This window comes from Octopus sinensis, linkage group LG25 (genome assembly GCF_006345805.1).
Source record: "Octopus sinensis linkage group LG25, ASM634580v1, whole genome shotgun sequence".
In the NCBI taxonomy this organism is placed as follows: Eukaryota; Metazoa; Mollusca; class Cephalopoda; order Octopoda; family Octopodidae; genus Octopus; species Octopus sinensis.
In genome coordinates this window covers 9,118,915-9,131,938 of record NC_043021.1, presented here as the reverse complement: position 1 = coordinate 9,131,938, position 13,024 = coordinate 9,118,915, and the positions used below count along the sequence as shown (strand labels likewise).

Below are 13,024 nucleotides of genomic sequence, written 5' to 3'. Positions count from 1 at the left end.
AGCCTTATTATATACTAGGGCAACGCTATTAAAAATGTCCTTATTAGAGGAGAGGCTAGAAATTCTTTTACTAATGTTGTTAACTAAATTTTTAAACACTATGGGGTGGGGGTGGTGTGCAGGAACCCACATTAATATAACTAAGTCTATCATTGGGCTTCCTGTAGGGTTTATAAATATTCTTGTTTAGATCTAAGGATACATCTAGGAAATTGACAACTGTCAGGTTGGTATCTGTAGTTTTGCTAAGACCGAAAGTTTTCATCGTTTGGATAATGTCCTTCCTAAACCGATCTTGTGCTGGTCCATTGATATTTCTGGTTAAAGCTAGGACATCATCTTTGTAAATGGTGAAATATACATCAGGGAAAGCCTTGCTCAACGTATCGAGTAGGAATAGGCATATGCAATCTCATTTGACTATTCCTACTCGATACATTGGGCAAGACTTTCCCTGATGTATATTTCACCTTTTACAAAGATGATGCCCTCACCTTAACCACAAATACCAATGGACTAGCACAAGATTGGTTTAGGAAGGACATTATCCAAACGATGAAAACTTTCGGTCTTAGCAAAACTACAGATACCAACCTGACAGTTGTCAATTTCCTAGATGTATCCTTAGATCTAAATAAGAATATTTATAAATGTTATAGGAAGCCCAACGATAGACTTAGTTATATTAATGTGGGTTCCTGCACACCACCCCCACCCCATAGTGTTTAAAAATTTAGTTAACAACATTAGTAAAAGAATTTCTAGCCTCTACTCTGATAAGGACATTTTTAATAGCGTTGCCCCAGTATATAATAATGCTCTAAAAGATAGTGGATTTAACGAGGAAATAACCTATACACCTGTCACCAGTCCAATAATAAAGAAAAGGAACACTATCTGGTTTACACTCACCTGAAGTGATCTTCAATATAGGTAAGTATTTCTTAGCACTGATAGATAGACATTTACCAGTCAATCATAGTTACAGAATGCTCTTCAATAGACATAACTTAAAAATCAGTTTTAGCTCAACTACTAATTTAAAAAATATAATCACACACAAAAACCACAAAATGAAACCAGCTGTTCATGCGGGGATAAAAATTTGTGCCCACTAAATGGAGCTTGCATGTCCGGGACCATCATTTACGAAGACACCGTAGACTCTACAACCACAAAGGACACAGTTTTGAAAAAGAAATATATGGGTCTTACAGAGGGGAATTTTAAGGCCAGGTTCAACAATCACACCTTGAGCTTCAGGCAGTGGGATAAAAGGAAAACGACCAAATTATCCAGTCATATATGGTTCTTAAAAGATAAAGGTGTCAGTTACAACACCCATTGGAAGATCTTAGCCAAGTGTAAGCCTCACACCAACAGCAGGGGAAAGTGCAGTCTTTGTGATCTGGAAAGATGGCTCATCTGGAAAAGCAGCATAGACCCCGCTACATGTCTAAATTCAAGAACTGAACCTTTTGGGTCATGTCCATATATGGCTAAATATTTGTTATGTTTTTGGTCCCCCGCAAGATCACAGATAAAACCTGCTTTTTATATTGTGTCCATGTACAAGCATTTTATTTCTCTATACTTTTTATATATTTTTTTTACATATTTATAGATATATTTTTATTGCTTTATATATTTTTACACATTTTTTTTCCTGTATTTCACCCTGCATTTTTCTTGTGCATGTGCATATATAGACATGTATATGAACTTTTTGTGCATAGGGGTATATACACGTGTGTGTGTGTGTGTGTGCAGGTATGTATACATGCACATGTGTATGGTTGCATATATATATGTGGGTGTACATGCGAATGTGAGTGAGCATATGCATATATAGCATGTACGTATTTTAGACATGTATTTGAATATAAGCATGCATGTATGGGTATGTGCACGTGTGTGCATGCATGTGTGTGGATGTGCCTATGTGTACATCGTGTGTGCGCACAGGTACATGTGTATGGTTGCATATATGTATGTGGGTGTTCATGTGTTTCACGTGAGTGAGCATATGATTATATAGCATGTACGTATTTTAGACGTGTATTTGAATATAATTGTGCACGTATGGGTAAGTGCATGTGTGCACACGTGTGTGTGTGTGTGTGCGCGCAGGTATGTATATGCGTACATGTGTAATGTTGCATATATATGTGGGTGCACATGCATGTTTCACGCGAGTGTGAGTATATGCATATATAGCATGTGCATATTTTTAGACGTGTTTGAATATTTTTGTGCACATATGAGCATATGTATATGTGTACATGCATGGTTGCATATATTGGCATATGTGTGAGTGAGCATATGCATGTAGGCACATGTACGTGGATGTGCGTGCGTGCATGTTTATGCTTGCATACACGATTTCTATGAGCAATTTTACTTTATTTTTTTTACTTTCTACCCTTAGGTTTTTTTCCCCTTATTTAACAGTCATTCTAATATCTCTTTTGTCTTAATAATGGTCAATTACAGAGTAATTTCCCTTTGTTTAACGATCATTTTCATAGCATTTTTTTGATTGCCTCAATAACTGACGAGATGCCAGAGCAGTTTTCTGCCCTGACATCCAAAACTCAGTCTCATTATGGCAACTGAATAATTGTCACATATTATATCTTTATATATAAAAGTGAGGTTGTGTGCTGTCTGTCTCCTACGATTTAGATTCCTAACTACTCCCACATTTTGCGGTGCAGTTCAACCAAAACCGGGTATCTTATAGTCGTGATACATATCGAGCCCTTCTGGGTATTAGCGCGCGTCTACGATGAGTCTATGATTTAAAAAAAAATTTACGATCAATTTTTCACATTTTTAATGCATTTTTGGCATATATAAGGGAAGTAACTCTCTAAAAATTTATTATTAAATCTCAGACCGTAAAAAGCTATAGTAACACCCCCCCCCTTTGTGGTTAGCCATATTGAGATGGCTATTATACTTTACATCTCTAAAAATGCTTATATAGTTATTTCCCTTACAAACCCGAGCAACGCCGGGCGATACTGCTAGTTACAGATAAATTCCTCTAGGTCTCATTCATTCTTTTGTTGTCTTACCATTACTGCCGGTGGCACGTAAAAAGCACCATCCGATCGTGGCCGTTTGCCAGCCTCGCCTGGCACGTAAAAAGCACCCACTACACTCATGGAGTGGTTGGCGTTAGGAAGGGCATCCAGCCGTAGAAACATTGCCAGATCAGACTGGGCCTGGTGCAGGCTTCTGGCTTCCCAGACCCCAGTTGAACCGTCCAACCCATGCCAGCATGAAAAGCAGACGCTAAACGATGATAATGATTTATATTTATTTACACACATATACACACACACATATACACACACACATATATATATATATATGCATATATATACCCATGTATATAGGAAATGGTTGCACTACAAGGTACCAATTTTTGCTGGAAACAGCAGTTGATAACCATTCAATGCTAGGTAAAGCTTCACTAAATACGTAGAGGCAAAAGTTGTGTGTGCAGGTGGCGAACATAAAAAATTTTCATCTTACCTCTGGGAAGAATGCCAGAGAAATGGACAACCTAGTGCTCAGACTTTTCAGAATGTGTTTATTATCATAAAAATGATTGGTCCTCATCGGCTAGGTCTACTGAAAAGACTAAATTTAAGATATGCGCTACATATTATTACAATACAATAGTATTGTTTTCCAGCGGAATAAAGCACCGTAAAGGTAGAATTATAAATTGGAAATAGTGGCACAACAAGGTCCCAGTTTTTGCTGGAAATAGCAGTTGATAACCATTCGACGCTAGATATATATATAAGAACACATACATACATATATATATTTAATCCATAATTGTTAGTCCAACAAAATATGGTTTTCTGTTTCACTTTAGTTCTCAATGAGACATAGAAACAATATATAGTTTATCAGACTAACTCTTTTACTTGTTTCAGTCATTTGACTGTGGCCATGCTGGAGCTCCGCCTTTAGTCAAGCAAATCGACCCCAGGACATTCTATCGGTCTGTTTTGCCGAACCGCTAAGTGACAGGGACGTAAACACACCAGCATCGGTTGTCAAGCGATGTTGAGGGAGGGACACACAGACATACAAACACACACACATACATATATACGACGGGCTTCTTTCAGTTTCCGTCGGCCCGAGGCTATAGTAAAAGACACTTGCCCAAGGTGCCATGCAGTGGGACTGAACCGGAACCATGTGGTTTGTAAGCAAGCTACTTACTACACAGCAACTCCTGTGCCTAACAATTATGGATTAAATATTTTTCATCAACTCTCAGATTGGGCTTTGAGTACTTTCTTCTAAGTGGCCAGGCATAGCTTCTTTTTGAACTTGTCATCTCCTGGAATAAAATATGTTATAGAATCTGTTTCTACTCGAGGCAAAAGGCCCAAAACTTTTGGGGGTGGGGATGGGAGGGCAGTTGATTAGATTGATCCCAGTATGCAATCGGTAATTAATTTATCGACCCCAAAAGGATGAAAGGCAATTTCTACATAGGTGGTATTTGAACTCAGAATGTAAAGACGGACGAAATACCACTAAGCATTTCGCCCAGCTCACCAACTTAAAATATGTTATAGAATGTATAAATGTATGTATGCAATATATATATGTGTATATATGTATTTTGTTATATATTGTATTTTTGGTTTGTAGATCACATAATGTACTAGCAGAAGATTCAACAAATTGCCAGTTGACGTCTGAGAATGAGTCTAATTCACAGTCGCCTTCTCGGCTCTCTCCTGTCAACAAGATGTTTCTAACAAAGCGGCTGGCACGCAATGTTAACAAGAGAAACTATAAAGGTAAATTTTGCGTTTTTATGAACTCCGTTTCAAATATATGTTGTCCTTCGTTTTGATTGAGACATTTGGTCACATTTTGATGTGCTTGTTGTTTTTAAACCTTTAGCATTTGTCAGTCCGTGTCAGGCCCGAATATTCTACCTGTTTGAGGTTGAAACTGGCCAAATCCAGCCTCTCAAGGTCCCAGTTTTTGCTGGAAATAGCAGTTGATAACCCTACATGTTATGCTAAAATAATCACATCTTCAAAATCTTGAAGCTATTGAAATACTATACTCTTTTAACTTGTTTCAGTCATTTGACTACGGCCATGCTGGAGCCCCACCTTTAGTCAAGCAAATCGACCCCGGGACTTATTGTTTGTAAGCCCAGTACTTATTCAATTGGTCTTTTTGCTGAACCGCTAAGTTACGGGGACGTAAACACACCAGCATCGGTTGTCAAACGATGTTGGGGGGACAAACATATACGCACACACATACATATATATATATCTATACATATATATACAACGGGCTTCTTTCAGTTTCCGTCTACCAAATCCACTCACAAGGCATTGGTCAGCCCGGGGCTATAGCAGAAGACACTTGCCCAAGATGCCATGCAGTGGGACTGAACCCGGAATCATGTGGTTTGTAAGCAAGCTACTTACCACACAGCCACTCCTATGCCTATATGATTAATTTTAGGAGATGTGGATGAAGAGCCATTACATTTGATAAATCTGAATGATAAAGGGTTAAATACTCACTCCCTCTAGTTCCTGTAGTTATGTTTGATTGCTATAGCAAACAGCAGAAGTGCTTTATTTACATTATTTACATTTGATGGATATTTGTCCTCATCATATACCGGGGTAGTAGGGGAGTGTTGAGAGGAATTCTTTGGTGTTTGAATAATTCATCCCTGGAAAGATGGGTGTTTCATTCATCATCCTTAAACAACCATTATTCAAGGACCTTTTGAGTATTATGGGATACTGAACCTGAAGAAAATTCCAACTGGGCTCCACCTGCAAGGTGATGTGCTGTTTATCTTGATACGGGGTCACCATGTCACACACAGATAGTCACGATCGGTATATTGGGCTTCATATATTGATGGCATGCATTACTCTCTCACATAATTATAATAATAATGATCCTTTCTGCTATAGGCACAAGGCTTGAAATTTGGTGGGAGGGGTTAAGTCAATTACATCAACCCTAGTGTTTCACTGGTACTTAATTTATTGACCCCAAAAGGATGAAAGGCAAAGTGGACCTCAGCAGAATTTGAATGCAGAACATAGCGGTGGGTGAAATACCACTAAGTATTTCACCCAGCGTGCTAACAATTCTGCCACCTTACCACCTTACATAATAATAATAATAATAACTACTACTACTTGATTTACTGAAAATCTTTTATCAAATATTTTCTCTTTCTTTGGTGAAGGTGAAACAAAACTGCACATAGCCTGTATGAAGAATGATGTTGATCAGGTGCGTGACTTGCTGACACTACCAGGTAAGACACACTTTTACACTTTTACTTGTTTCAGTCATTTGGCCGCGGCCACGCTGGAGCACCACCTTTAATCGAGCAAATCGACCCCGGGAATTATTCTTTTGTAAGCCCAGTACTTATTCTATCGGTCTCTTTTGCCGAACCGCTAAGTAACGGGGACATAAACACACCAGCATCGGTTGTCAAGCGATGCTAGGGGGACAAACACAGACACACAAACACACACACACACATATATATATATATATACATATATATATATATATATATATATATATATACGATGGGCTTTGGTCAGCCCGAGGCTATAGTAGAAGGCACTTGCCCAAGGTGCCACGCGGTGGGACTGAACCCGGAACCATGTGGTTGGTAAACAAGCTACTTACCACACAGCCACTCCTGTTTGTTGTTAACACAATTAATTAGTTAATTGTCTATATTGATTGTATTAGTATTAATCCCATAACATCAATTGATGTAAATTCATGTGCACTGTTTACCTGCTTTGAATCAGGCAACAAAAATATATGCAGCCCCATCTGCTGTGGTTTTGTACCTGTTTTTTTACCTGTGGATATAAATATCCATTATCACTCACAGAACTGATAATAGAGGCCACCATGCAAATTTCAAGGAATCTGATAGTTTTGTTAGACTCTTCATGTAAATATTTTCAACTCATTATTTACATTATTTATATTTGACGGATATTTGTCCTCATCTTGTTTGTTGTTAACATAATGCTTCGGCTGATATACCCTCCAGCCTTCATCAGGTATTTGGGGGAAATTTTGAACTTGGGTTCTCATTCCTAAGGTATTTTTTTAGATGTTGTTGTTGTTATTATTATGGTCACTGCCTAGAATTGAACTGGGAATCTTGGGGTTAGTAGCCCGTGCTCTTAACCACTACGCCATATGCTTAAGAGCGTGGGCTACTAACCCGAAGATTCTGAGTTCGATTCTAGGCAGGCGAGGTCATTTGGTTTGAGTGCTAGCTCTCATGGTATTATTATTATTATTATTATTATTATTATTATTATTAAATGTTTGGCTTTTGCTTTGTGATTGTACAAGTTGACTCCAAGCCTCACCCAGAGACCTCATGAGACAGGTTAGAAGTTCAAGTCAATGTTATGACTAGGATACCATATATTTGGTTTTGCACAGAGTATTGTTGTAGAGCAGTGCTTTTCAAACTTTTTGCTGGAGCGGAACCCCACGGAAACATTCCACTGGCTCGAGGAACCCCTGTGCAATAATTTAATTGTCTTATGCACACATATCTGCACAGGAGAATTAAAAATTACTGCCGATTTTAGCAGTTTTGTAACTTCTTGCGGAACCCCTGGACTGTACTGGCGGAACCCTGGTTGAAAACCACTGTTCTAGAGAATGTCTGTCAAAATACTGGAAAACTAGAAGTTTGTTTTAAAAAGTAATTTGATGGTACGATGGTAGTGTGACCATTAAGATGACCGTAAAAGGTATTTGCTATTAGGTACATTTAAAAGTAGTTTTGATAATGTTTACAGATTAAAATGTTTTTGGGATTACATACTACTACTACTACTACTATTTTGCAGGCATTGATGTGAATGCTACAGACAACAATGGATGGACACCCCTCCATGAGGCCTGTAACCACAACCACCCTGAATGTGTCACTGAGCTTCTCAACTTCAACCGTGTGCGGACCATCAACTCATACTTTAGTGCTTGTAAGTTTTCTTCTTTTAAACTTTCTTCTCCTGCTTCGTTGTTGTTGTTATTATTATTATTATTGAGTGAGAGAGCAGTGCATGCCATCAAAGTGACACTGGGGTAATATATACGAAGCCAAGTATACCCATCATGACTACCTGTCAGATAAGGGCACACCAGGCACATGCATCACAACCATATGTGTGCAACATGGTGATCTCCCATATTGGAGTACGGGATTCAAGCCTCTTCTCCTTATCTCCTCAAAGACATACAGCATCTCGAAAGAGTCCAGAAGCTGGCTACCCGCATGGTTCTTGGTCTCAAGCATTTATCTTATGAAGAAAGGCTGAAGATGCTCGACCTTTATTCTCTAGAAAAACGCAGCCGCCGTGGTGATCTCATTCTTGCTCACATCATAAGCGGAAAGTGTAACCTCTTGAAAGAGCTGTTCTTCACTCCTGCTCCAGAGCGTCGGCTGCGGGGTCACTCCGAAAAGCTCTATCTGCGACGATTTCATCTCAATCGAAGGAGAGGGGCTTTCTCCATCCGGGTTGCGGATCCGTGGAATAAGCTGCCGGATGAGATAGTGAAGATGCCGAAGACTGCTCGGTTCAAAGACTCTCTTGACCAGAAATGGCCTGAACTCTTTGCATGAACACCCTCCCTGTACATAACTCCATGTCCCCCTACATGGCCTTGCTTTTGCTTTTTGAGCCAAAAAATTAACTTAACTTAACAGGACGACTTTGCAGATGATAATGATGCTAGAAGTTAATATTTGTTTTGTTTTTGTTTGTTTAAAGGTTACAGTCAACCCCAAAGTACCAGGGTTGATGTCTGTGCTACAGCTGAAGACCTCATCACCCCACTGCATGATGCAGTTTTGAATGAAAGCATTGCTTGCGCCCAGCTCTTGCTCAAGTACAAAGGTAAATAGGAGAGTTTTGCAAATTTGGATAAGTTCAGATAGTGTGAGGAGACATCAGTTTCAACGTTTTGAGGCTTTCATCAAATCCATACATCAGAGAGAGAGAGAGAGAGAGATTTAAACTGTCTCCTAAGAAGGCCTTCAGTTTATACATCTGTATTTCTGTTTCTCCATGGCTCAGTGGTTAGAGCGTTGAGCTTACGATCGTGAGGTTGTGAGCTCGAATCCTGGACCGGGCTGCGTGTTGTGTTCTTGAGCAAGGCACTTTATTTCACGTTGCTCCAGTTCACTCAGCTGTAGAAATGAGTTGTGACGTCACTGGTGCCAAGCTGTATCGACCTTTGCCTTTCCCTTGGATAACACTGGTGGTGTGGAGAGGGGAGGCTGGTATGCATGGGCGACTGCTGGTCTTCCATAAACAACCTTGCCTGGACTTGTGTCTAGGAGGGTAACTTTCTAGGTGCAATCCCATGGTCATTCATGACCGAAGGGGGTCTTTTATTTCTGTTTCTTCAAGGCATATGAATTTAACATCTAAACTTGTGAACTTTATTAATCCTTTAATCATTATATTGCTAACGAAACACATGTTGCCTGTGTGTTGCGACCCTAAGACAACTGCCTCAACTTTTTGATACATAATTGTGTGTGTTGTTCAAATGGCCAGGCCTGGTTGGCGTTTGTGAGAGATGCAGCATTGAGGATGAATGAAGCCAGCTCAACCCACCCCGGGTGAATGCTGTCTCAAGACAAGACAAGACAAGATCCAGTCCTTTCTGTAAAGTGATTGGTGTTAATGAAGGGCATTCAGTTCTAGAAACCATGTCTGAAAGGAGACATAGGGTCAAAATAAGGTTCTCTGATCCGTTAAATCCTGTCGAACCATTCTACCCATGCCAGCATGGAAAACAAGGCATAAAATAATGTTTCGTTACTATATGATTCTTTACATTTCCTTTGAGGTTAATGAAGAATTTGGATATGTTGATGTCTTTTTGTTATCATCCGATGTTGTTTTACGTGATTATTTCTGTATCTGTTCATTACTTTTGTTATTGGAAGGACCAAAACTGCTCCAGTTGAAGACCATTGATGGTGCCACACCACTTGACTTGGCCACCACAGAAGAAATGGTTGCTGTTCTGAATACATTTCTTCCTGATGCCAACAATTCCATTAACCAATCAAATCATTCGGATATAATCGGTGAGAATTGAATAGTTCTTTTTTTTTTTATATTCATTTACTGGTTTCAGTCATAGGACGCTGGCCTTACTAGAACTCTGCCTTAAATGGCCATATGACCAAGTATTGGTCACATGAATGGCTAAGTCCACCTAAAGGATATAACTCAATGGCATGTGTGCCTATATCATCATCATCATCATCATCATCGTTTAACGTCCGTTCTCCATGCTAGCATGGGTTGGACAGTTCGACTGGGGATCTGGGAAGCCAGAAGGCTGCACCAGGCTCCGGTCTTATCTGGCAAAGTTTCTACAGCTGGATGCCCTTCCTAACGCCAACCACTCCGAGAGTGTAGTGGGTGCTTTTTATATATATAGGTGCAGGCATGAGCGTGTGGTATGATGCTTACTTCCCAACCGCATGGTTCCAGGTTCAATCCCACTCACAAGGCTTTGGTCGGCCTGAGGCTCTAGTAGAAGACACTTGCCCAACGTGCCATGCAGTGGGACTGAACCCGGAACCATGTGGTTCGTAAGCAAGCTACTTAACACACAGCCACTCCTGCGCCTGGTAAAATTATTACCTGCTTTTATAGCAAGTTGATGCAGGTAGTGTGTCCTGCCCCCCTCCGAATTTTAATTCATGCGATTGAAAAAAGCTGCATTATTTAAGGGATGATCCAATAAAAGATAAAGGATAAAAGATAGACGCATTTGAATCAATAGTTAAAGGGGAGTAAATTTTAATTTGTTACCAGTTAAACCTCCCTTCTTTTAATTAACCCTTTAGCATTCAGATTATTCTGTCAAATGTAAAGCTTATGTATTCACACCATGTAAAATTAATCTTGCATCATTTCATGGCTTTGAGATTTCAATGATGTGATTCTTTATTCTTAAAATGACACAATAAGGTAGCTATGAATGACTATATCTGACTAGTTTGAACATAAAATAGGTAGAATATTTTGGCCGGATATGGCCGGTTTAAACACTAAAGGGTTAAGGCATAAATGATAAACATTGATTGGATGATGTGAAATTTGTCTAAAATTTGCTTTCTCAGTTCTTTCATCTTTCTTTCAGATGTGAAACCTCCATGCCCAAATAATTCAGAGACTGTTGCAAAGCTCACGTACTCCCAGATCGAGAAGTATTCCTGTTTTGTGTTCCATCTCATCCGTTGTTACCTCAATACTGCCCAGCTGCCATACATCACCTGGAGGGCGAAGGCCAAGCAAAGCCGTCACGAACCGTCAATGTCGCTGTCGCTGTGTGACAGCGAGGCGTCAACCGACCCATGTAAATGTCACCGAAATGACTGTTCACATTCGGCCGTTGACGCTGACGGGTCGACAGGAGAATGCCAGCAGACGCAGTGTGTGTCGGACGCCTACTTGGACGTCTTCATCAAAGACATCACCACCGTCTACAACATCTACAAGATAGAGCTAAAACTGAAGGAGATGTTACCGAAATTCCCAACACATCTTAAACGTTTATTTCTCCTGTTTGAATTAATTGAGTAGCTGAGAGAATGAAGGGACCAGCAATTGTGTCCCTTACATGTGTGTATGTGTGTGTGTGTGTATGTGTATGTGTGTGTGTGTGTAAGTGTGCCTGTATAAATATGTATATATACTTATAAATAAATGTATATACAAACATGTATGTATGTATGCATATATATATATATATATACATACAAAAAAGGGTGAAATATAATTAATTAAAAAAAATTAATAAATTTCACCTAGTAGATTTATCGGTATGGAAAAGACCATATTTGGTAAGAATTATATTAATTATAATAAAGGGTTAATTGCAACAAGTTGCTCAAAACCACATACCGAAAATATTAGAAATAGCAGCCAAATTGATCACTATTTCTCCTACTTTTTTTAATTTTTTTTTTTTTATTAGTAGGAGAAATAGCGATCAATTTGGCTGCTATTTCTAATATTTTCGGTATGTGGTTTTGAGCAACTTGTTGCAATTAACCCTTTATTATAATTAATATATATATATATAAATATATATTTGCACACACACATACAAGATAAAAACTTTTTATGTCCCTCAAGGCATTTTACTTCATGTTGCTCCTGTACATTCAGCCGGCAAGGATTACTTATGCGGTTAGCATTGAGTTACTGATATTGTCCCCAGATTCTTCAGATGTGAAGAGGGCCACGTCCCCGCAGTGTGGACTGCAATATCCCTTTCTAAATATTCCAAGATTGCATGTAAGAGAGTAGAAAGCATTTTAAGATATATATATATATATATATATATATATATATGTATATATATATATATATATATATATATACATTCACACATGTTTGTGTGTGTGTGTGCATGCATCTGTGCATGTATGTATATGTGTGTGTATACATGTACACTGGTGTTTCATGATGGAACTGGAGTTGGATGGAATTTAGTTGCTGTTTTTTTTTTTTTTTTTTTTTCATTGTTTTGCTTTCTAGTATCGAAAAACGAACACACATAAACACATACACACACACACTCACACACATTGCTTAGTGAAATACAATGGTTTGTTAGCGAGTGTATAAATGGAAAACATAATCATCATTATCATCATCATCATCCTCTTCATGATGCTATTATCAACAAATTTTTTTTTTTTTACCTTTGTTACTTTTGATAACTTTTTCTTAATTTTTCTGGTTAATAAATCGATTTTTACCCCCCCCCTTTCAGCAGCATCATCACTATCATTATCATCACGATCATAAGTTGTACTATTGAGGCAATAGGTGGAAGATGTGGTTCGTGGCCATCCAGTATAAAAGGAATCCAATATTGATTATAAAAATTGTATACTAGT

At 38.8% G+C, this 13,024-nt stretch overlaps 1 protein-coding gene across 1 annotated transcript in view; it reads left to right on the top strand.

The window, feature by feature from the left end:
* Positions 1–11,850, top strand: part of LOC115224441 (SMC5-SMC6 complex localization factor protein 1-like) — a 92,890-nt gene extending 81,040 nt beyond the window's left edge. The window contains exons 15-20 of the mRNA XM_029795344.2: positions 4,690–4,841; positions 6,278–6,349; positions 7,935–8,069; positions 8,859–8,984; positions 10,046–10,189; positions 11,257–11,850. Of these exons, the coding sequence (XP_029651204.1) occupies positions 4,690–4,841; positions 6,278–6,349; positions 7,935–8,069; positions 8,859–8,984; positions 10,046–10,189; positions 11,257–11,699 (1,072 nt within the window). The 3' untranslated portion in view covers positions 11,700–11,850. The remainder of the gene's footprint in view (positions 1–4,689; positions 4,842–6,277; positions 6,350–7,934; positions 8,070–8,858; positions 8,985–10,045; positions 10,190–11,256) is intronic.
* The last annotated feature ends 1,174 nt before the right edge of the window (positions 11,851–13,024 follow it).